Source organism: Danio aesculapii, chromosome 7 (genome assembly GCF_903798145.1).
Source record: "Danio aesculapii chromosome 7, fDanAes4.1, whole genome shotgun sequence".
In the NCBI taxonomy this organism is placed as follows: Eukaryota; Metazoa; Chordata; class Actinopteri; order Cypriniformes; family Danionidae; genus Danio; species Danio aesculapii.
In genome coordinates this window covers 13,032,855-13,058,831 of record NC_079441.1, presented here as the reverse complement: position 1 = coordinate 13,058,831, position 25,977 = coordinate 13,032,855, and the positions used below count along the sequence as shown (strand labels likewise).

Here is a 25,977-nt window from a genome sequence, read left to right as displayed (position 1 = left end):
ACATATAGTAGGCAAGCAGGCGTGACATTATTCGGGCCTCTTTCGTATAATACAGACTGAAAGTGGATACTGGAAAAGGAAGTGTAGTATAGTAGATACACAAAAAATTCACAGCTTAACACTTGTTAATGTGTGTGAGTTGTGTTCGTTCTGCTTGAGTGCTTAAAGGGATAGTTCACCCATAAATTTAAATCCTGTAATCATTTACTTTCCCTTCATTACTTTTTTTGTATGTTGAACACAAAAGAAGATATTTTGTAGAATACTGAAAATCTTTAACCATTGACCTCCATGGCATCTGTTGTTCCTACTAAGGATGTCTATGGTTAGAGGTTTTCAGCTCATTTAAAATGTCATTTTTTTACCACTTGAGGGTGAGTAAATACATAGTAAATTTTATTTTTTGCTTAAACTATGCCTTTAAGACAGCTTTGTAAGTTCTTATCTTCATTTTTCAAGTATCTCTACATTTACTGCTGTTTGGGGTTCGAAAAAAGTCTTTCAACAAGGGTACATCTTTTTTGGTAAAACCGGCCACTTTATTAGGTACACCTTACTAGTACCACGTTCATATTGACATGATAGCATCACGTAGTTGCTGCAGATTTGTTGGTTGCACATCCATGATGTCTCGCGTTCCACCACATTCCAAAGGTGCTTTATTGGATTGAGATCTGGTGATTGTGGAGGCTATTTGAGCATAGTGAACTCATTGTCATGTTCAAAAAAACAGTCTGAGGTGATTCGCACTTTATGACATGGCGCGTTATCCTGCTGAAAGTAGCCATCAGAAGATGGGTACACTGTGGTCATAAAGAGATGGACATGGTCAGCAATAATACTCAGGTAGGCTGTGGTGTTAACATGATGCTCAATTGGTACTAATGGGCCCAAAGTGTGCCAAGAAAATATCCCCCTAGACCACCACCACCACCAGCCTGAACCATTGGTACAAGGCAGGATGGATCCATGCTTTTATGTTGTTGATGCCAAATTCTGACCCTACCATCTGAATGTTGCAGCAGAAGTCAAGACTCATCAGACCAGGCAACGCTTTTCCAATCTTCTGTTGTCCGATTTTGGTCAGCCTGTGCGAATTGTAGTCTCAGTTTCCTGTTCTTAGCTGACAGGAGTGTTACCTAGTATGGTCCTCTGTTGCTGTAGCCCATCAGCCTCAAGTTTTGATGTGTTGTGCATTCAGAGATGCTCCTCTGTATACTTTGGTTGTAACAAGTGGAAGTACTCCAACCAGCCCGTCTGGCACCAACAGCCATGCCATATTCAAAGTCACTTAAATCACCTTTCTTCCCCGTTCTGTTGCTCGGTTTGAGCTGCAGCAGATCGTCTTGACCATGTTTTAATAACTCATTTCTAATATTGATTTATTTTATCTTTGCAATGATGACAGTAAGTAATGTTTGACTATATATTTTTCAAGACACTTCTATTCAGCTTAAAGTGACATTTAAGGGCTTAACTAGGTTAATTATGCAGGTTAGGGTAATTAGGAAAATCTTTGTATAACAATGATTTTTTCTGTAGACAGTCAAAAAAAAAACATTGCTTAAAGGGGCTAATAATATTGACCTTAAAGAGCCCCTATTATGGGTATTTGAAAATGACCTTCCATACAGTGTGTAACACAGCTTTAAGTGAATGAAAACATCCAGCTGAGGTTCAAATCTAAGGGTGCAGCATGTTTAAAACTATTGATTCTTTAGCAAAATATTTGACTCAGAGCCGAATAAACAAATCGAGTTGGGTTCGGATCTTTGCGATTTGTTTGATCGCGTTGACGTCGATATGGTACATCACCAAATATGTACTTCCAGTTTCGTTAAAATGTGCACGCGCTTTCCCTCCACACACTAGCGGAGGCGCGGGGGATCACGTGACTGATCATGACGTGAAGATGACGATCACTGACAGATGGAGGTTCGGCTGCGGGGAATAAAGAGTTAAAGTTCATTTTCACAACAAAACAACAATATAGCCAACCTAGAGCTGTGTTTGTTCCTGTGATTTTTCAGATTTTTTTAAACAATAACCTACGCTGCAGCAAGGGATTCGTCGGCCATTTGCTATTAAAGGAGCAGCAGAGACTATGGGACTTTGTCAGACTTTGACAGGGACTTTGTTAGTAACTTTTACAATTTATATGGACCAGTTTCTTCTTCCTCCAGCTCATAACATGTAAGTGTCATTAAAATTGTTGCCTCGTTTTGTGTAGTTTGCAAAATACGTGTTTAATTGTGTGTTATAAGTTATAATCACCCCGCGCCGCTTTTAATCATGTATCTGTTATCGATCAGTGCTTATACTGTATCTCTCAGGTTTAATCTTTGTGGGGCTGTTCACATATCGTGTCCAATACAACATTAAAAACATGATGCGTGCTTCTTCCTTAACCGATTTTTAAGTGCATTTCTGAGCTCGCGATCCTTTGCTGTTTGCCTTTGTTATGGCCACCATCAGCTGTTCTTACACACACGCGGCGCGGTCAATTTTCAAAATAGTATAGCTTCGCGCTAAGGAGGGGTTTGGGAACAAATGAATCACTGAACAATTCATATGGGAGTCGTTGGGATAATTAGGTAAAAATAAATGCATATTATAAGACAATGAAAGTGTTTTTTGACCTTGCACACACATCAGCATGTTGTTGGAGACCCCTAAAACCAAAATATGACCTTTTTTTAATGCAAAATAGGGGCTCTTAAAATGATTTTTAAAAAATGTAAAACTGCTTTTATTGTCACTGAAATAACACAAATAAGACTTTTTCCAGAAGAAAAAATATTATAGGAAATACTGTGAAAATTTCCTTGCTCTGTAACACATCATTTGGGAAATATTTAAAAAAGAAAGAAACAAACAAACAAACAAAAAAAATCAGAGGAGGGCTAATAATTTTGACTTAAACTATATAGCTGATTGCTTTATTTTTCAATCAAGTAAAATATGGAGTACATTGTAATTTTATAAGCCGGGGTTTATTATTGCAGCCATTGTTTCTTTTTGTACAACTGGAACGAATCCAACCTGCAGTAGTTGTTTGGATGTCTGGCTTGTGGGGATTCTCTCAGGGATGAATCCTGACTGCTGAAGCGGCTTGTTGTCCCTCAGGGCTGTGCATGTGTGTGTACAGCACATGTGTGTGGTCTATGACTGAGATGCAGCTGTTATTGGGGTCCACAAACCAGAAACCGCAGACTGAGCCTCATACATACGGCAGTCTCTCAGCATATGCAAGCAAAGCTGCTTCTTCACTGTTGCCTATGCAAACCTTTGTTTCGTTTGCTGTTTACATTCTCATATTTATAATAGAGATGTTCCAATCAAGGTTTATTTTTAAACCCCCCTCAACATTTCTTCCAGTCATTTCATATTAAACTTTTGAATCTCAGACTGGGTGCTTTTATTTTCCGATTTCCCCCCCTAGATTGACTTATTAAAGTCAATTTAGTGTTTATGCTGACAGCTGTACCAATAAATAGTTGATCACAACAGATTGCACTAACTGCTTAACTAACTGTATAACTTGCATGTATGAGCATAGGCATCTATTCACATCCACAATATGGGTCTTATCATACACCTGGTGCAATGTGGTGACACAAGTGTTTTATGCTAGTTTCTGCCTGGTGCAGGTATCATTTTCACATTTTTCACCACATTGTTTAAATAGCAAATGCATTTGCACCCATGGGCATGCTGGTCTGAAAAGAAGGTGTTAAGGCGCATTGTTTGCAGGCTGCTATTTTGAGTAAACGGTTATACAGTAGTCTGCACCATTTACCAATTAAAAGCTGGTCTAAAGTCTTTATTTGTTATTTAAGCAGCATGTTAGTGATAGGTGAGCCAAAATTGTGTGTACAAATTGCTTATTACACACACAAGTATGTGGAGCAGCACAGAAACATCTTTAAATATAAAAAAATAAAGGATTAAAATGCAAAAGATTGTTATTGGCTTTATAAATTACCTGCCTCCACCCATGCATGCTTCATCTTTAACAGATCCAGATTGTTTTGTAGGTGCACTTGCACATTATAACCTTACACACTTGCTAGTGAAGTCTTCAGTTTTTCTGCTTGCAAAGTCTGCTATGTAAATAGCGAATCTGCCATGGGGCGACTCAAACTCATGCTTGAAGGTAATGGGAGATGAGACTCTGATTGGTTTAATGCACTATGTGCCCCAAACACACCCATAACACACTTAAAGATTAAGAGAATAATTACAACTTGTTTACGTCATGTGCCTGGTGCGACGACTGTTTTTCCCATTCTTAAAAAAAAAGTTGATTTGAATGAGCCAAAATTCCACATGTACCATACACATAGACCATTTGCTTATGCCATTAAAATAGAGCCCTATGAGTCTAAATTGACATAATTTTAGGCTGAATGTACACTGTAAAAAAAAATATCGTAAAAAAAAGGTCAAATGACTGGCAGCTACGGCTGCCAAACAAAAACCATAATATTACGGTAAAAATTTCTTTGTTGAAATAAAGTGCAAAAAATAATAAATCTACAGACATTTTCATTAAAATGTTTACAGACTTTTCCTAGATTATTACGATCAAATCTGTTCAAAAAAGTTACACACTAAGAGTTTTACAGAGAAACACTGTTATTTCACAAACCTTTCTTAAATTATTATGATCGAACACCATCAATAAAGTGACTGCACTAAAATTTCAAGAGAAAAAATGTTATCTAAAAGAATTTTATCTCTCAACCATTACAATTAAACACCTTTAATAAAATGTCAAGACATGCTCATGGTCGTAATTTAACAGTTTTAGATTGGATCAAAAACATCTGGAAAAAACAACAAACGAGATACAACTGATTAAAATTCTCACAACTTTAAGATTACAGTTGTTGCATTTTATTAAATAGTATTTATATAAAACATGTAGAGGTTTAAAGGGCCCATATTATACATGAAATAGGGTCATATTTAGGTTGTAAGGGTCTCCAACAACAGTCTAATATGCATGCAAGGTCAAAAAACACTTTGATGGTCTTATAATCTGCATTTATTTTTACCTAATTATCCCAGCGACTCCCATATGAATCGTTCAGCGATTCATTTGTTCCCAAACCCCTCCTCAGCGCGAAGCTAATCTGCGCTGATTGGACCGATGACAGCCTGCTGCGATTGGTCGACACGGACAAGGCTTCAGCATGAGACAGAGTGAAATGCTCAGCTGCTAATCTACAATATAAAAGTAGTCACAGTGCATACACGCTTCATAGTGGATTTTGGCTGCCAGTGGGTGAATGTAAACACAGACGATGGACTAGAAAATACTGACGACTAATTATTTTATTGAGCAAAAAGTCCAAGAACTGGCGAGGAGATCTCCTAGCCTCCTAGTCACAGTCTTCTTGCTCTTTTCACACACACACAGGGCCTGCGCATCCATAGAGAAGCGGCTGAATAGAGAGGGCGCGGCGCTCAGTTATATCCGCGAATACCCGTGCGTTACACACACGAGGAGACACACACACACACACAGGGCCGGCGCGTCCATAAAGGAGCGGCTGAATTGAGAGGGCGCGGCGTGGTTATATCCGCGAATACCCGTGCGTTACACACACGAGGAGACACAGACACACACACACACACAGGGCCGGCGCCTCCATAGAGGAGCGGCTGAATTGAGAGGGTGCAGCGCTCAGTTGTATCCGCGAATACCCGTGCGTTACACACACGAGGAGACACACACACACACAGACACATTACTCCTACCCGAGGACACGACACACACGCCTAGAGCGCTAGTTCAGCTTGCTGGGTGCAATTTAGACACCTCACCTTGAACCTGAGCTGAAATACTTTGAAACTTGACCGTTGCATGCGTGTAAACAGCTGACGATCCGTAATCAAAGCGGCACGCGTCACGTTTTCAACGTGGCTTTACACGCGATATGAGAATATAAAGAGTTAACCTGATACAGCACACGCGGTTACAAGTAACAAAACACAACTAAATACATAATTTGCAAGATAGAGTAAACGAGGCAATAATTTTAATCGCACGTACTTACACTTGTGAAATGGGGGTAGAAACTGATTCATGATCCACTGATCCATGTTCAGACAGTCTTCACTGATCCTTCCTTTAACAAACTGAAGAAGAATGTTTCATCTTTGATTAGACTGTCCATAATATCCATCTGCACAGCGTGACTTCATTCGACCGGTGTCTGTCTGTGTGTGTGAGACTTTTTTTTCTGTTAGTGGGCGGGGCCGCAGGTTTCAAATCTCCCGGGTTTGCGCGCCCAACTACTTGTGTTTCGTAGCTGCGTCATCGCAAAACACCTAATGACTCGTTATCAAGACGACTCGTTTGAAGCACTATGAGTCGACTCTTTTATAGATGAATCAATAGTTTTAAACACTGTACACTTACAGATTTAAGCCTTAGCTGGATATTTCACTTCACTTAGAGCTGTGTGACACACTACATGGAAGGGCATTTTCAAAAACCCATAATATGGGCTCTTTAAGTCATATGGAATAATTCAGTTACAAATCTTAGATGAAATGGAACTGTAATGTGAAGGGGATGCTGACAAAGGAGTGCAGATCCAAATGCAGGTTTATTACACAGAGATGGTCAGGCAAGCAACAGTCAACACAGGGGCAAACAGATGTACAGTATGCAGGGAATCCAGAGTCATGGTCAAATAACAGCCAAATCATCAGTCACGGCAGCAAACCACATAAACAATTAACAAACAAAGCACGGCAAAAGAAGAGAAACGCATCATAATGTTCACAGTAACAGTATAACAAGACTTAGCAATTGGTGCGTGCGTCTGTGCTGCTTTTAAAGTCCATGTAATCAGTTCATAACGATCCTCCGACTGTGTGTGTGCAGTCAGCGGAATCCGGAACAGGTGCATGTGAGCGGAATTTATCTATTTTATTTATTGAACAGATTTGATCGTAATAATCTAGGAAAAGTCTGTAAAATAACAGTGTTTTTCTGTAAACATTTTCATGAAAATATCTGTAGATTTATTATTTTTTGCACTTTATTTCAACAAAGAAATTTTACCGTAATATTATAGTTTTTGTTTGGCAGCCATAGCTGCCAGTCATTTGACCTTTTTTTAAGATTTTGTATTTTTTTTACAGAGCAAGTAATTACAATTTATTACTTTAATTTTACGTAATTTTAAATGTACTTCAAAAAACTGGAAAAAACACTGTGTAAATAATACGGCAATTGTATTGTATAAAACAGGAAAATTGCTGTAATTTGTCATTAATTATATAGTACATAAAATAACAGTCAAGCTGTTAATTTACAAATATTGTTTGTAATTTTTACGGACTTTTGAATATAGTTTAAAATAACAGAAAAAAAACTGTACAAATAATACTGTAATTTCCCTGTATAAAAAACAAAAATGTCAGTAATTTGTTTTTAATGATAAAGTACCTACATTAAAAGTCAAACTGTTAATTTAAAAAGATTGTTTGTCATTTTACTAAGTTTTTAATTTAATTTGATATGACAAAAAAATACTGTAGATATTTTCTGTAAAATTAGTTTGTTTTTTTTACAGTGTAGATACAAACACTTCTGCCTGGTGCAGGTATCATTTTCACATTTTTCACCACATTGTTTAAATAGCAAATGCATTTGCACCCATGGGCATGATGGTCTGAAAAGAAGGTGTTAAGGTGCATTGTTTGCAGGCTGCTATTTTGAGTAAACGGTTATACAGTAGGCTGCACCATTTACCAATTAAAAGCTGGTCTAAAGTCTTTATTTGTTATTTAAGCAGCACGTTAGTGATAGGCGAGTCAAAACTGCTTGTACAAATTGCTTATTACACACACAAGTATGCGCAGCAGCAAGAAATGTCTTTAAATATGAAAAATTAAGGAATAAAATGCAAAAGATTGTTATTGCCTTTATTAATTACCTGCCTCCACCCATGCATGCTTCACCTTTCACAGATCCAGATTGTTTTGTAGGTGCACTTGCACATTATAACCTTACACACTTGCTAGTGAAGTCTTCAGTTTTTCTGCTTGCAAAGTCTGCCATGTAAATAGCGAATCTGCCATGGCGCGACTCAAAGTCATGCTTGAAGGTAATGGGAGATGAGACTCTGATTGGTTTAATGCACTTTGTGCCCAAAACACACCCATAACACACTTAAAGATTAAGAGAATAATTACAACTTGTTTAGGTCATGCGCTTGGTGATGCGTTTTTCCTATTCCTAAAACTCTAAAGTTGATTTGAATGCGCCAAAAGTCCACATGTACCATACACATAGACCATTTGCTTATGCCATTAAAATAGAGCCCTATGAGTCTAAATCAGAATCAGAATCAGAAGGAGCTTTATTGCCAGGTATGTTAACACATACTAGGAATTTGTTTTTGTGACAGAGCTTCTACTGTGCAACAGGATAACAGAGACAGGACAAAAACAGATAATAAATATATTTAAAGAAGAAAATAGAAAATAGAAGTGAAATTGACATCATTTTAGGCTGAATGTAGATACAAACACCTAATGTACAAGAAAATTTACATTGACAATCTTCTGGAAGTGATTGTACATTGGCAATGTATGAACCATAATAGGGGGGGGGGGGTCCTTATTATTATTTTTTTAATTTCAGATACAGATAAGTGCAAACTACTGTATTTCCCCACACATCTAATTTCGGTGTCCATCAAGCATTAATTATAGTAGTGAACCACCCCCAAAACCCCCTGTAATTCAGATACTGCTTTCAGTCAATGTAAAACGTGAGGATAAACTCAAATTCAAACTGTATTGTCATGCAATCTGATGTTTATGTTTGTTTTTAGTATGTCAAGCCACTCTTTCCAGTTAGACAGTCACATGTGTAAAACCATATCTTCCTCTTTCTGTCCCCAGATCCACAGAGACAAAGACGCACTCTGTTCCAGTGTTTCCCAAAAGAGACACAGCCTGTCCACAGGTAAGATCACACAGCCCTGACCTCATATTCTATCACTGGTTATGTAAAGTAATATCAACGTTAGCCTAGACTGTTTAATTTTAGTTTTATTTTTTCATTTGTAGTCTAATGCTGTAGATAAAGGTATATTGCCACAAATACATAGAAATATCAGATAATGATGTGCTTTTTGTTCAGTGTTAATAGCAAACAGTTGTGTGTTTATAATAAGCCGAGTTCTCTCATGCTCATCAGTGTGTTTGTTATTGTAAGATTGGAATACTATTGTAGATTTAATTAGTAGTTTTATTTTTATTTTTACTATTATTTCAATATATATTTATTTAGTTTTTAATTTTTTATAATTTTGTTTTTGTTTTAACATTTCTACATATATATTTTTATAATCTGCTTTATATGTGTTGTTTGAGTACATTAAACTGGAAATTAGAAATATTCTGCAACTCGCGGATATAAAATTGTATGTATTTATATTTTTATATATCATTTTTTATGACTTATATTTTATATTACTTTTATTATTATTCATATATCACAGGATTTCTGCAGAGTCTTAAAGTCTTGAAATGTCTTAAATGCCAAAATCTAAATTTTAGGCCTTAAAAAGTCTTAAATTTACTGAAATGTTGTGTTGTAGGTCTTAAATCTTTTATAAATGAGTCTTAATTTTCTTTTGTTCTTGAATATAGCTACCCAATTTGGCCGAAAGCAATACAATCACTAACAATCAGTCTCTTTAAACGTTTTTTTTTTTCCAAAATGTCATTTTTAACCCTATTTATTATAATGGTTCAATTATTTTCCTTACAATAACATTTGTTTACAAGCGCTCTTTTTGTTTACTGCTGATTTATATTGTTTTACTTTTTGAAACTTTTAAAACATTTGTTGATTTTTTTTTTTGTATTTTAAAGAAAGGTTATTTTGTATGGATACAAGTTGAGCTTTATGGTTATTACACAATATTTGCTAAGAAATATCTGAAATATTTACATTTTTTATTGTATTATTAAATGTATTAAATTCTAATCATGTTTTTTTTTGATGGAGCAAATAAAAATCTTTTCCATCTAGGACATTTGAAAAATTCCTTTGCCTTTAGCCCTTTATGAGTTTGAAATTTAATTCATAGTGGTCTTAAAAATGTCTTTAAATGTCTCCAATTTAACTGAAACCCTGTATTACTACAGTTGACATATTAAAGAACAAAATGGCTTCATGGTTTTAGTGAATGCTCATCAAACCTGTGTTTATTTGATTAGAATGCAGTAAGAGCAGAAAACAGTGTGAAATATTCTATACATTTTGTAATGGGTGTTTTCTTAATGATGCCAACCTGAATAGATTGACATGATCCATGCGAAAAAAAATTACTCCAAACCTTTTTGTCAGTAGTGTACATATTTATGTGCTTTTTTATATTTAGGTTGTAAGTTTAGCAACACACTATCGTCATTTTATATGTGAATCATTTGTGACTCACAGTGCTCATGCATTTCATGTGATGAACACTTTTTTTGTTGTATGTATGCTTTAATTGATTGTCTAAGTAGGGAAAATAGCATTAAGCAGTATATTATCATTGCTACTTTTGTGCCAAAACATTTCCACCCTTAAATCTGAACCAACTCTTTACAGAAGAGTTATAGAAGAGTATAGAAGAGTTCTTTACCTTTAAGTCTTCTATATAATATGTAAATGACTTCTGTTGTAATTGGCTGGCTTCCCAGGCAGACAGGAACATGGTGTGGCAAACAATGAAGTGATTGAGCTCTTTTCATTTAAATATGAACTCAAATTGAGCTCATTTCATTTGAGAAGAGATAGTGACTTACCAAATAAAATGTAATTAATGGTACAGGAGTTAATAATTGCATTATTTTTATGCTTAATTAGTATAATGCTAAATAAGTATTTTTATACATCCTAACATCACTTTGAGATGTACTGAAAAGTGTGAATCAACCATACAGGATCTTTTGTTTTGTTTCTCCTGTTGTGAACTTGAATGGTCTTTTTTTCACAATTAGACTCAATCTGACTGGATTGTCCTGAATGCTTACTTGAATCACTAGTATGTTTCCATTAATGTAGGAGGCAGGATGAGATTTTATTTATTCCTTACTAGCATGACATATTATTGCATTTTACAATGTTGCAATGTTGATTCTGTGGTTGTAGTTTAGTCACAGTGCTCTGATTTTAAAAGAAGTTGAATTTTGTTTTACTCGTAATTTAAAATGATTTATATGCATAATGCAAATGTATTTATTAGAGAAGATATTTTAAAATACTTTAAGATTGTATTTGTATTCCTGCAGTTTAATTTTATTTATATACAGTGCAATGTTTTATAAATTATATATTTATTTACAAATTGTAGTTTTTGTTACATTTCATTTTATGTTAATGTTAATGTGCTTACACAATGCTAAACACCATTAGCAGTTTTAAACACCACAAATTATACATTTATTTAATTAACATGCTAAAAACATATACTAATCTTTTTTAACTACAATGCTAGCATTTATATTTTGTTTAAATTTTAATGTGCAAATATGTTTTTATTTTATTTTATTTTGTTTTAAATGCTATTCGTAGTTTTAAACACCCCAAAGTATGCATTTATTTAGTTAGCATGCTAAAAACATATACTAACCTTTTTTTTAAACTACAATGCTAACATTTACTTTTTGTTTTCATCTTAATGTGCACATTTGTTTTTATTGTATTTATTTTGTTTTGTTTTAAACAATGCTAAAATCTATGCAGTTTTAAACACCCCAGAACATGTTAAAAACATATAATAATCTTTTTTTAAACTACAATGCTAACATTTACTTTTTGTTTTCATCTTAATGTGCAAGCATGTTTTTGTTTTATTTTATTTTATTTTAATTTTGTTATTTTCTTACACAATGCTACACACTATTTGCAGTTTTAAACACAACAAGTATACATTTATTGAATTAACATGCTAAAAAACATATAATAATCTTTGTTTTATCTATAATGCTAACATTTAGTTTTACTTATTATTATATTAATTATATAAAATAACACACCTATTTTATTTTTATTATGTATATACTTCATAGTTTAATGTATTTTCATTTAATTCAGTTTACAATATTGTTTAACAGGTAGTGGAACAAGAGAAAGTTTTCTATTTTATTTATTTATTTATTATAATTTTTACCATCTCACAAAAGTCACATTATTCACGTATCATTGAACCATGTCAAACCCCTACTGAAAATAATTTTGACATGTTTTTATTTATTTATTTATAATCTTCTTGAAACATAACCCGGATTTTATGTGTAGTCACTAACCACTGAAGGTCTCGGTTTCCCGTCGTGTCCTGTGTTATGTAGTCAGTTGTTTGAGGTAATGATGTTTGCTTTCACTCCAGTGCTGGGTCGTTCAGAGTAGATTATAGAGAAAGAGCAGCTGGAGTGACCCTATAGCCAAACCCTCATTTCCCAAGACCCAGAGCCACCTGTGTGTGTGTGTGTGTGTGCGTGCGTGTGTGCCTGTGTGCGTGTGTGTGTGTGTGTGTGTGTGTGTGTGTGTGTGTGTGTGTGTGTGTGTGTGTGTGTGTGTGTGTGTGTGTGTGTGTGTGTGTGCGTGTGTGCACGTGTGCGCGTGTGCGTGTGTGCCTGTGTGCGTGTGCGTGTGTGTGACAGCTAACAAAGCTCACACTCTCGTGACAGATCTCCAGTGCTGATCCCGCTCTCTTCACATACACTAAACCCACAGAGAGAGAGAGAGTGACAGATTATGCTCGTTTTCACAAGATGTCAAATAAATCTCTGATGTCACCAGAATGTGTGTGTGAAGTTTCAACTCAAAATAGCAAAAGATATAATGTAAGTTGTCAGATTGAGTTATTTGAGTTAGCGAAAACACGTGGCACCTATTTGAGTTAGCAAAAACACATTGTTTTCTTGTGTGTTCCTTGAAATGCAAATGAGCTGCAGCTTTTCACAGGAGGGCGGGGCTTCTACGAGCTAGCGCGACAGAAACAACAAAACCAAATGTCTGAAATGACCAACAGAAGATTAAGTTCATATCAAATCTAAATAATGTTTTTTAGATGTTAGTATCAGCATGTTGCTAGGTTATAATAGTTTTAGATTTTTCATCAGTTTTAGTTTTTATTTAGTTTTGACTTTTTGTTTTCAAATTCAGTTAGTTTTAATTAGTTTTTAGGGGCAGATTTACTAGTTTTTATTAGTTTCTATATTTTGAAATAGCTTAGTTTTAGTTTAGTTTTTATTAGTTTCAGTTATAGTGTTAGGTTTTTTTTATAAATCAGAAAATGTGTTAGGTGCAAGATACAAAATCCTCAGAATATTGTATAATAACTCAACCAAAGATATATTTTTGAAACATGTATTTAGAGGACACATATACACTACACTCAAAAAAATAACTCATTGAATGAACTCAATTTAATTGGGGGCAGGATTTCAATCTAATCAATTTGTGTAGCACCAAGTAAAAAAACTATTTACACAATGAGATGCATTTGAGTTGGTCCAACATGATTTTATCAAATAAAAGTTTAATACATCTGTATTTATATTTAAACACTTAAACATAAAGGTCCGATAATACTATATACTGTTTACATTTCCAAGTATCTTAGCTTAATTTGAAGCTATCCTAAATTAACTAAAAGATAAGTTTTTTAAGCATGAGTTACATATACAGTTGATTGAGACTCTCAGAACTAATTTTAGGACAGTTTTTGCTCACTTTTCGTTTTTCGGTTCGTTTTCGTTATTTATATTAACCTTGGCATGTTAGTCTTAATGATATCTATAAGCTAGTGTGCTACAAAACAGTGACAAAATTTGTATTTAGAAGAAATAAACAATCAACGTTTGCAGTTTGTCACTTCCACCTAAATGGATTTTTTTTGACATCACCTCATATTTCAGTTTGTCATTAAATCTTCTGACCAATCAAATGCTCTCTAGTATCTGACATGTCCAGTTCCCTTCAAGATGCTTCTCATTTGCAGAGCTGTGATAAAATAAAAACCCTATTGTCTGTCTTCATGTTTTAGTTGAGATCACGTCAAACATCGAATAAAAAATGCTCATTTAAAAGCACTTCACTGTTTATTTTAACACATTTTTAACATGAGAGGAGAGGAAGAGGTTACATCCTCTAATCTGAACCAGGACTGCAATATATGCAGTTTTTTTGTGAAGTAAAAGTTGATTCATCTCATCCACTAGCATGCTAATGCTCTGTTTAGATGTGCTAGCCTTTGCTAATAAGCATTACACCTAATAGTACAATTCTCTTCACAAAAAAATGTAAAAACTCGAGACCATACAGTGCATAAGTGTGTTTAAGGATTATTTTAGTGTGGGTGTGTTCAGGGTAAAACTAACCACAATTGATCTGGCCTCACTGAACGGTCAGAGATAATGGTAGCTTTAGCCACATTAGCACAGCATTTTAGCAAACACATTCAGAACTGAAGCATTATCCTAAAGTTAAATACTTAAATGCATGTGTTTTGGATGTGAAGTTACTTGAAACTTTGATGTTTTCCCATCCTTCAGAAACGATGTTGAGCTGACCATCGTGTGTGGCATAAAATCTATTTTGCCCAAAAAATGTAACACTTCACCAGCATTCCTCTGCACATTTCCTTCAAAGATTACAGTAAACAAAAATCTCTGTGTTTTAGATGTCGAGAACCTTTTAGGTATTAATATGTACCTTTAAGGACCTGTTAGGAACAAAAATGTATCTTTCGAAAAGCTACTGTCCCAGTGACGGATTTTGACCTTTATTTCTGAAAGTGCAGTAAATCTCTACCTGGTACTGTGAGCAAAAAGAAATGTCATCATGGGTGGAAGCGTGCAAATTAAAGGGACAGTTCACCCCAAAATTTAAATGTACTCCCCCTCAAGTGGTTCCAAAACTATAAGATTCTTTTTTTCTGTTGAACACAAAAGAAGATATTTTGAAGAATGTTGGAAACCGGTAACCATAGACTTCCATTTAAAAAAAAAAAAAAATTACTATGGAAGTCATTGGCAATCGGTAACAATCATTCATTTATTTTATTTTCGGCTTAGTCCTTTTGTTAATCTGGGGTCGCCACAGCGGAATGAACCGCCGACTTATCCAGCATATGCCCTATGCAGCTGCAACCCATCACTGACAAACATCCATACACACTCATTCACATATACATGCTCTACGTACAATTTAGTTTGCCCAATTCACCTATACCATGTTTTTGGACACCCACGCGGACACAAGGAGAACATGCTAACTCCACACAGAAATACCAACTGACCCAGCTGGGGCTTGAACCAGCGACCTTCTTGCTGTGAAACGACTGCGCCACATTGCTGCCGCTAGCATTCGACAGAAAAAAGAAACTCAACTAGTTTGTAACAATTGGAGGATGAATAAATAATGCTTTACATTTTTTTAGTGAACTGTCCCTTTAAGGAGTGGTAATATTACGTAATAACATCTCTTCATATGTCACTAGGAAATTAAAATCTGATTAGCACTTCTTTTTTTTTCATGTTAGATGGAAAATGTTTACTAAAACAAAGTACGAAAATAATAATCTAATTTATTATACTACATTATAGAAGCTCTTAATCCCCCACCCCCCCCAAATAGCCACATTTTTATAATATGTCCCTTTTAAGAAGACTAAAGTGAAAGCAAGAGCGAGGAAGGAAACGGGCGGTAGTTTTTCTAGGTGATGGAATCTGTTGAGGTTTGTCATGGTGGTTTTGTCTAACACGTGATACGGTTTTGTTCCCCACGCGATGTTACACTTTTTGCTTTAATCACGTTTGTCCGACTCTGCTGTCGTGAATGCATGTGCTGTTCTGAAGGAGGATGATTTGTAAGACGACTTCTTTGGAGACTTTTTAAGGGAATAAACTTAGCTTTATTTAATTTGTTTGCTTTTTTGTTGTTGTTGTTGTTGTTGTTGTTGTTGCAGAGGCTTCACGGTATCCAGAGTTTCAGACTTGCAGCTCAGAATCGGTTACTTTTCGAGACTCGGGCAGCGATACGGATGGATTTCTCAGTCCAGATGCTGGAGAGGATAATGTCTTCAGAAAGGTGAGAGAAGGAAAAATAAAACAAACTAGATTTTTCTTCCGGTTGGTGCTACATGTGTTGTTCAGAGTGCTTGCTAAAGCCTTTCAGGGTAATGTTTGAGATATTGTCTGTATATATTTTTTGCTTATTTGCATCGTTATTCTTATAGCTTATACTAATTAATTGTGTGTATTTATACTTGTTAATGTACTGAATGTTTTATTTTGCATTCTTAATATATAATTTTTTACATGGATATTCATATTTATTTAGTTCGCTGTTTATTTTATTTTATTTTATTGCACACTTCCATTCATCATTAACAATACATACCCCGTCTTTATCATTAGCTTGAAAGTATAATAAAGCTGTAATGATGTAAAGAATTATTTTTTATTTTATTTTATTTTATTTTATTTTATTTTATTTTATTTTATTTTATTTTATTTTATTTTATTTTATTTTATTTTATTTTATTTTGCTCATAGATGCCCATTTTCCTTTTTCTCTAACACTGTTTATTCATGTGGTAACTATGACATATAAATTATTTGATTTTATCAGTAACTAGAAAAAAAGTATAATAAAGCTGTAATGATGTGAAAATGTTTTAATTTAATTTAATTTAAATTTTTCCTTCAAACTAATCAGTTAATGTTATCATGTGACCAGAGTTCCTTTTATTACTATTTATTTTATATATATTTTTTTATTTATTTACTTTATTTAAATTAAATGTAATTATGTATTATTATTGTTGTTTTTGTTGTTGTTGTTGTTATTATTATTATTATTATTTATTTTTTTATTTTATTAGTTTTATTAGTTTTATTTTATTTTTTCATTTTATTTATTTTTATAATTGGTATTTTATAAATTTTATAAATTTACTTTATTTAAATTAAATGTAATTATTTGCATCATTATCATAATCATCATCATCATCATCATTATTATTATTATTATTTATTCATTTTATCATTAATTATTTTATTATTAATTTTATTGTATTTTTAGAATTTTTATTTATTAATTTCATTTAAATTAAATGTAATTATTTACATTTATTATTATTATTAATATTATTAATATTATTATTATTATTTAATCATTAATTAGCTTTTTTATTTGTATTTTATTCATTTACTTTATTTAAATTAAATGTAGTTATTTACATTTTTAGTATTATTATTTTATTAACCTTTTTTGTGCCACTTAAATGTTAAAATCCATCATAGGGTTTTTTTAAAGTCACATGGTTAAATTCTCTGAAACTCTTTTTAAACCTCAAACGCAAACACACACACACACACACACACACACACACACACACACACACACACACACACAAACCTGAATTCAGGGCTTTTATGCCCCCGAGCACCAACACAAACCTCAATCTGTGTCAGAAGCTCAAATCCTCTTCCCCTTGTTGCTCGGCACAACAGACTCATCAAAACCTCACACATACACAAGCACCTAAAATTTAGATGTGTGAGATCATAGCTGACTCTTACCGTTAGTTTATGTCACAAGATGCCTGAGTGGATGAAATGAGGAGTGTGTATGTGTGTACGGAGACATCTTGGCATCAGTTGACTCATTTCAGACTGAGTGTTGACATTCTCATAAATCTGAGGTACTTTTTAGGATTTTAGATATGAGCGAGTTAGTATTGTACTGTAAATTTAAGAAAGAGCTCTAAAAAAATCATGTATGCAAATGATGATATCATGGTCGTCTCATCTCAAAGCTTTTCTAACTTTAGAATTTCATGGTAAGTAAACATTTATTCATTTTATTTATAATTTTTTTGTGGTGGTGATTTGTTTTCCCCAAAATACATGTAAGCATACTGGCTGTCTCAACCAATTGCATTTGATTGGAGGCGGGACATTCTTTTTAATTAGTCGATGACAAATGAGTAAACCAACGTTTTTTTTTTTTTTTAAGGATAAGTGTTCTACTTCTTCTTTTATTTCTTCTTTATTTCTTCTTCTTCTTATTATTATTATTTTAAAAAATTGTGGTAATGTAAATAAATCTACAATATAATTTAAATATTAATGTAAGAAATAAACTTTAACTAAAATTAGAAATGTTGCCTTGAAACTACCTGAAAAAAAGTGTTTGTTGAATTTATTATTCATTCATTCATTCATTCATTCATTCATTCATTCATTCATTCATTCATTCATTCATTCATTCATTCATTTTCTTTTCGGCTTAGTCTCAAATAATTATAACTGTGTAAATCTCTAATTATCTCTAATAATATTATAAAATAAAATTAATGTGATTTATATAAAAAAGTAATGATTTTTTTTAAGACCCGTTTTATTTTTTATTAACTTTTATTTTTGTTTTATTTATTATTTATTAAGTTTTACTTATTTTATTTTTTATTTTATTTTATTTTAGTTTCATTAATTAATTCATTCATTCATTCATTTTCTTTTCGGCTTAGTCCCTTTATTAATCAGGGGTCGCCACAGCGGAATGAACCGCCAACTTATCCAGCTTATGTTTTACACAGCGGATGCCCTTCCAGCTCCAACCCATCTCTGGGAAAAATCCATACACACTCATTCACACACATACACTACAGGCAATTTAGCTTACCCAATTCACCTGTACCGCATGTCTTTGGACTGTGGGGAAACCAGAGCACTCGGAGGAAACCCACGCCAACACAGGGAGAACATGCAAACTCCACACAGAAACACAAACTGAGCCAGCCGAGGCTTAAAGTGACCTTCTTGCTGTGAGGCGAATGTGCTACCCACTGTGCCACCGTGCAGCCTTTTATTTTTTTTTTCCTATACATTTGCATTTATCATTTACAATACATCAATAGCTAGAAAGTATAATCAAGCTGTAATTATGTGGAAAAACTATTTTATTTTATTAAAATTCATTTCATTTTATTTCATTTTATATATTTTAATTTTTTCATTGGCACATTTCCATTTATCATTCACAATACATACACCTTGTGTTTATCAGTAGCTAGAAGGAAGGTATAATCAAGCTGTAATGATGTGAAAAAACTATTTTTTTATTTTATTTTATTTTATTTTATTTTATTTTATTTTATTTTATTTTATTATTATTATTTTATTTTATTTTATTTTATTTTTATTTTAGTTTATTATTATTATTATTATTATTTTTTTATTTAATTTAATTTAATTTTATTATTTTTTTATTTTATTTTATTTTATTTTATTTTATTTGTTATTATTATTATTATTTTATTTTATTTTATTTTTATTTTAGTTTATTATTATTATTATTATTTTTTATTTAATTTAATTTAATTTTATTATTTTTTTATTTTATTTTATTTTATTTTATTTTATTTTATTTTATTTTATTTTATTTTATTTTATTTTATTTTATTTGTTATTTGTTATTTATTACACAATTCTATTCATCATTCACAATAAATAGCCAGCGTGTTATCAGTAGCACCCCTGTGTAAATCAGTATTGTGATTCTCAGGGGTCAGTACAAATGTTTTGTTTTAATAAAATTGTATTTGAATTTTTTATTGAATTGCACATTTCCATTCATCATCAGTACACATCCAGCACATGTTTATCAGCTGCACTGTGAATAATACTGTTTCATCTTTCTGTAAATCTGTTTCTGTAAGGGTCAGGGCTCAGTAGGAGGAGGTGACAGCACCAGCGAAGTCTCTGTCTCCTGCTCCTCCACAGACGACACAACCAGCGTGGGACGTCCCAGCTCGTCCGCCGAGAGCTCAGAGGAGTCCCAACTCAGAGGAGAGGCGGAGGACGAGGCCAAAGACAGACTGACAGAGACGCCGCTGCCCACTTCTCTCTTCCACTCCTCTGGACGATCCCTCTCTCCCTTTCGCAGACACAGCTGGGGTCCTGGAAAGAACCAGGCGGGAGAGGAAGAAATGAACCAGCGCAGGTACAATGCTCAATTTAGTCATGAAGCAGGTTAAGACAACAGTATTAACACAAAAGTAAACACAAAACAGGTTAATACAAAAGTTTGAGATTTGTGATTCGTTACACCACTACAAAATAACAATAAAATTCTAACAATAGACTAGAAAGTAAAACAATATAGAATAAAATCTTTTTCCTTGCCTTAAGATAAATTAAAAACCTAGTAATAAAAATATTTTTTCAATCAATAAACTCTCAGCACACAGACCGCAACCTCAGATTTAACAAGACTATCAATAATAGGGATGCACCGATCCCGATATTTGGATCGGATATCGGTTCATTACGGCATATTTTTGCTGGATCGGGTATCGGCCAGCTGGCTCTGATCTTGCGCGTGCGCTATATTCTGTGTAATTTATAAGCCAACAAAAGCCATGAAGGCAGCCTATTATAAGACACTAGAAAGTTGTCATGTAGGCCTACTATATCCCAAATGTTCTGAAGCCATTCTATAGTTTAATGTGAAGTACAGATGAATATTCATGTGGTTAAATTCATGTTCAGTTCAGCGCTTCCCTCCGTTGCGCCTGTCAATCATTCTCCATTCGTTCACTATTCAAACTGCGTGTCGCGTTCATGACAACACAAACTTTCTCTAAGACTAATTGTTCCTATTAATATAAGTAATCAGTGGAGAAATGCATTGAGTTTTGCATTAAAGGGTTCATTTTGACCTGCAACACGGAGTTCATTGGTGTTTCTAAATCATGTTGCGCTGTGTCTGTTAGATCAGCAGATCTCATTCGCAATACTGGAGTAGAGAGGGTTATTATTACCTGCTCTTCACACACAAATTAGCTACCTGAAAGTTGAAACTTTAAATTAGAGAGGGTCAATAAAACATTGAACAGATCCTCAACGCACTGATTTCTTCCCTTTGTGTTGCTGTTTTGGAAGTGTCTGTAGATACCGGAGGGCTGCGTGCTGTCTCATTGATGCATTAAGCGATTTATTCACTCACTGGCTGCGCAGATGCGATGTGCGCCGGTTTGTAAAATTATTCTCACAATAAGTTTCTGTTCTCTCATCCTTCTCGATTTATTCTTCTGAGGGGAATACTTTAGGGCTGCGAATAGTTTGTAAAGCCTGGCACATTGTGGTCAAAGTAGTTGATTAAATTAATATAAGTAAATATAAGTAATATAAGTAAATTAATATAAGTAAAATTCATTTGTAAGTCGCTTTGGATAAAAGCGTCTGCTAAATGTAAATGTAAATGTAAAACTGACAGGCGCAATATGGATTGTCATTAACAGAAAATGATTTAGCCTAATATAGGCTACTCTGAAACTGTGAATATTTGCGCTGAAGCATATACAGACCTTGTTTGGAACTTCACCTCAAATATTCTTGTTTATTTTGTAGATAACTGACCAACAAAAATTACATTAAAATAACCATCAAATTATACTAAAAGAAATTCGTTTTAAAAAGGTAATTTTTTTTGACAAAAAATAATTTTTCAGAGATGCTTTCAGTTTCTCCGTCTCACTCGTGGCGAGTTTAGGCAAGCGAATGTTTATGAAGTAAAACAGGCCTTAGACAGTTTAGTTTAGTCTGCTTCAAACCTGCAGGAAAATATCAGGCTTTGCTAAAAGGCTGATTAATTAGGGTCAATAGTGGTAGCCTATTGCAGATTTAAAGAAAAATCTTAATATTAAAAAAGGAAACGCTGAATTACAACAGATCATATCAATGAATAACATATATATAACATAAAATATCATAACGAATGCTCAAATAACGTAGCCCATAGTTTATAGCAAGCATCATGTTTTTAGTTAGATTGTGCTGTCTGTCATGTATAGTAGGTCTATAGATCTGTTATTTTTATTAAAGAAGATATGTTATTTGAGTTTATAACCAGAACTAAAGAAACTGCATTAAGTTAAAAAAAAAAAAAAAAAAAAAAAGGCACAGTATCGGGATTTGATCTGTATCGGTCAATACTCAGAATTTTGGTATCGAGATCGAATCGGTTCCAAAAAATAGTATCAGTGCATCCCTAATCAATAACAATCGGTTTCATCATTTAAAAAGCCTTAAAATGTCCAAAATTTTAGTAAAAAAAATCGAATTGAAAACTATTTTAAAAGAAATAGACCAGCGCAGGTACAATGCTCAATTTATTCATAAAGCACTTTAAGGTAAAGTGCTGGATAAGTTTGAAAAGTGCTTAAATTTGACTTGGAAATAAAATTATGTGATATATTATATTTGAATAACAAATTAAATTAACAAATAAAATAATAATGATTAAGAATAAAATGTAAAAATACAATACATTTTTAAATTAATTTTGTTTTGCATTACTGTAATGTTAGCATGCTGTAATGTTTCCTTAAATAAAATATTTCATTATTTAACCAGTGCAGGTACAACGCGTAATTTATTTGTAAAGCATAAAATGACCTCACTCACACTAAATGCTCATGTGACACCTTTAGTCATCCAACCTCACTCTTATTTGCGTTTTTCTTTACTTTAAGTTTTGCTTTTACCCTTTTGGGAGACTCTTTTTATTCTGATCTTTCATGCCATTGTACACAAAAAAAAAAACATATTTAAAAAGCTGGAACAACCCAAATATTGAGTTTTTTTTAAACACTATAATTGTTTTATGTTCACTCCACTTAAATTTGTAAAATAAGTTAAATTAATTCCTTCATATTGACCCATTACAAATCGATTGTGTGGAACCCAGCATTTGTTTTACAGTGTACTTAATATAACTTCATATTTCCATGTCATCTTATACCTCTCATCATCTTTTCATTTTCAGTTCTGTGCAAAATGCAGGAGAGGGAAAGCCTGTGTTTTACAGAAGAAGGTATCTTGTTTTGTTTTTTTGCACTATTTTAAGTATATGTTGATCCCTATAGAGCACAACGGTAGCTGTGGTTTCAAATTGAATGTAACTTATAAAAATGTAAATATTGCTGTAATATTTTAAGAATAAAGCAAGTGTGAAACCTGTTTGAGAAAAGAAAGCAGAACAGAAACACAGTTGTCCCTTACCGAGAACAGATGCAAATTCATTCGTTCATTCATTTTCTTTCGGCTTAGTCCCTTTATTTATCAGGGATTGCCACAGCGGAATGAACCATCAACTATTCAGGCATATGTTTTATGCAGCATATGCCCTTCCAGCTGCAATCCATTACTGGGAAACACCCATACACACTCACATTCACACTCACTCATACACTACGGACAATTTAGCTTATTCACTTCACTTATAGCGCATGGCTTTGGACTGTGGGGGAAACCGGAGCACCTTTAGAGCAATCTTTTGTCAACACGGGGAGAATATGCAAACTCCACACAGAAATGCCAACTGGCCCAGCTGGGACTCAAATCAGCTACCTTCTTGCTGTGAAGTGAGAGTGTTAACCACTGAGCCACAGATACAAAGTATTAATTCTAAAATTACACATGTAAAATTACATGCATTTTCCAGATTTTGAGACATTGCATGTGTATCGGTATATTAGATCTGTGTGTATTTTATTCATAAACTCATCACACCACTAACACAACCAGACCTCGTCCCCCTGGCCATCGATTAGGTGGTAAATATTTATTCAAATTAGGGAAAATCATGGCATGTTTGTTCCTGGAAGGAACCTACTGTTTACTGATATAGAGAATAAATCCCTTTGGAATGACTTTGTAACTTTGCAGACTGTTTTTCAATAACATTATGCACTTGGTAGGAAATTCTAAATATAGCACAATTACATATAAAGCATTACAATGTTTTCAAATGTTTGCTTCTGAAACCAAACTGTTGTGCTCTTATCAAACACACACTGCAAAAAAAAAAGTATTCTAAGAGATTTAGTCTTCTTTCAAGTTAAAAGTTCAAATTGTCAGAAAGAAAAGAGGGAAACAATTATTCAGTTTGCAAAAGTCATTTTTGAGACAGTGCAAAGATGATCACTAAGTGAATTGAATAAGCTAAATTGTCCGTAGTGTATGTGTGTGTGTATAAGTGTGTATGGGTGTTTCCTAGTGCTGGGTTGCAGCTGGAAGGGCATCTGCTGCATAAAACATATGCTGAAATAGTTAGTGGTTCATTCCGCTGTGGCAACCCACTGTGAAGAGACTAAGCAGAAGAAAAATGAAGGAATGAATAAATATCATCATGTCCTCTATATTAGAGTTCAAATGTTAATTTATTTATAAATTATTTATTTATATTTATTTTTTATTTGTAGTTATTTTTATTTATATCTAGTAAATTATTGATTAATCATAGTAATTATATATCAGATGCATAATATTGTCATGATCTCTATAGATCTCTGTAGAGTCAATTGTACAATTAATAAAATAAATTATTATTATATTATCTTACTTAAATATTCTGTGCACTTTTAAACCTCATTTAGACTAGCATATATGTAAAGTATAATCAAAATGTACTGCAGCAGCATTCATTTTGCTTCTTACATTGTAGTTTTATTCAACATTTAGCAGTTTTTCTAATAAATGCAAACTCACCTCTGATAGTGAGGAAGAGGACACATATAGTCTCTGATGTAAAACTCTTTGCAGGGATCTCATTTTGCATCTTCATCCAATATGCAATATAAACTCATGAGACATTTGGTTTTCAAGATATTTTTTTTTCTACTGTAGGTTATTACTAATGATTACATAATTACATTAACAAAATTACAGTACAATTTTTTGTTCTCATTACTTCTGCATCTATAACATTTTCTTTGAGCATTAAACATTCTAGATTACAGGTGTCAAACTCAGTTCCTGGAGGGCCACAGCTCTGCAGAGTTTAGTTCCAACCCTAATTAAACACACCTGATCAAACTAATCGAGTCCTTCAGGCTTGTTTGATACCTACAGATAGGTGTGGTGAAGCAATGCTGGAACTAAACTCTGCAGAGCTGCGGCACTCCAGGAATTGAGTTTGACACCCGTCCTCTTGATGGACCATAGTAAAGCAGTTTCATCTTTCCGAAGATAGCTTATTTGTGTTTGTGCTTGTCACTTGCCGAAAACAGATGCAAATTCATTCATTCTTTCATTCATTCATTGTATTTCTGGCTTAGTCCGTTTATTTATCAGGAATCGCCAAAGCGGAATGAACCGCCAACTATTCTGGTATATGTTTTACGCCTCGGATTCCTTTCCAGCTGCAACCCAGTTCTGGGAAACACCCATACACACTCACATTCATATGGCTTTCAAGACATACTTTTTCTACGTCAAACTAGCAGCTCTGCACAGTTTAGTTCCAACCCTAATTAAACACACCTGATCCATTAATTGAGTGCTTTAGGCTTGTTTGATACCTACAGATAGGTGTGTTGACTAAATGCTGGAACTAAACGCTGCAGAACTGCTGCCCTCCAGGATTTGAGTTTGACACCCCTGCTCTAGATAGACCATAGTAAAGCAGTTTCTTTTTTCAAAGTGTCTTCTTTCTGAAGATACCTTATTTGTGTTTGTAGCTCACTGAAGAACTGTCATCATTTTATTTTAAGTAGGTGTCAATCCCCATAAGTGGGGTGCTGGCTTACAGGTCAAGTGTTTTTTATTAAAACAAGCAAAAAAATCTGCCTTAAGTTGAATCAAAATAACTTGTCTAGTCGTCTCAACTTTCACCAGTTAAACCCTCTACTGCACGCATTAATATAGATCGTTTAAAAAAATATTTGACTGTTTCTATCCTTAGAATGGCTTAACTTGAAGTGCTGTAAGAAAACAAAAATTTGGGGGAAATAGTTTTTAAGGTACTTTATGATATGTTGACATATGGCAACAACGTCCAATAGTGGATCTAACTTCGATTTTTTTTTTTTTTTTTTTTTTTTATTTAGAATTTACCTTTTAATTAGGCCAACGCGCAATCTGCACGCGGAGAAT

General features: G+C 33.6%; 1 protein-coding gene across 1 annotated transcript in view; it reads left to right on the top strand.

The window, feature by feature from the left end:
• The window catches only part of LOC130231686 (A-kinase anchor protein 13), a 118,237-nt gene that overhangs the window by 36,767 nt on the left and 55,493 nt on the right, over window positions 1–25,977 (top strand). Inside the window, 4 exon segments of the mRNA XM_056461061.1 lie at window positions 8,932–8,995; window positions 15,999–16,120; window positions 19,758–20,041; window positions 22,868–22,915. Of these exon segments, the coding sequence (XP_056317036.1) occupies window positions 8,932–8,995; window positions 15,999–16,120; window positions 19,758–20,041; window positions 22,868–22,915 (518 nt within the window).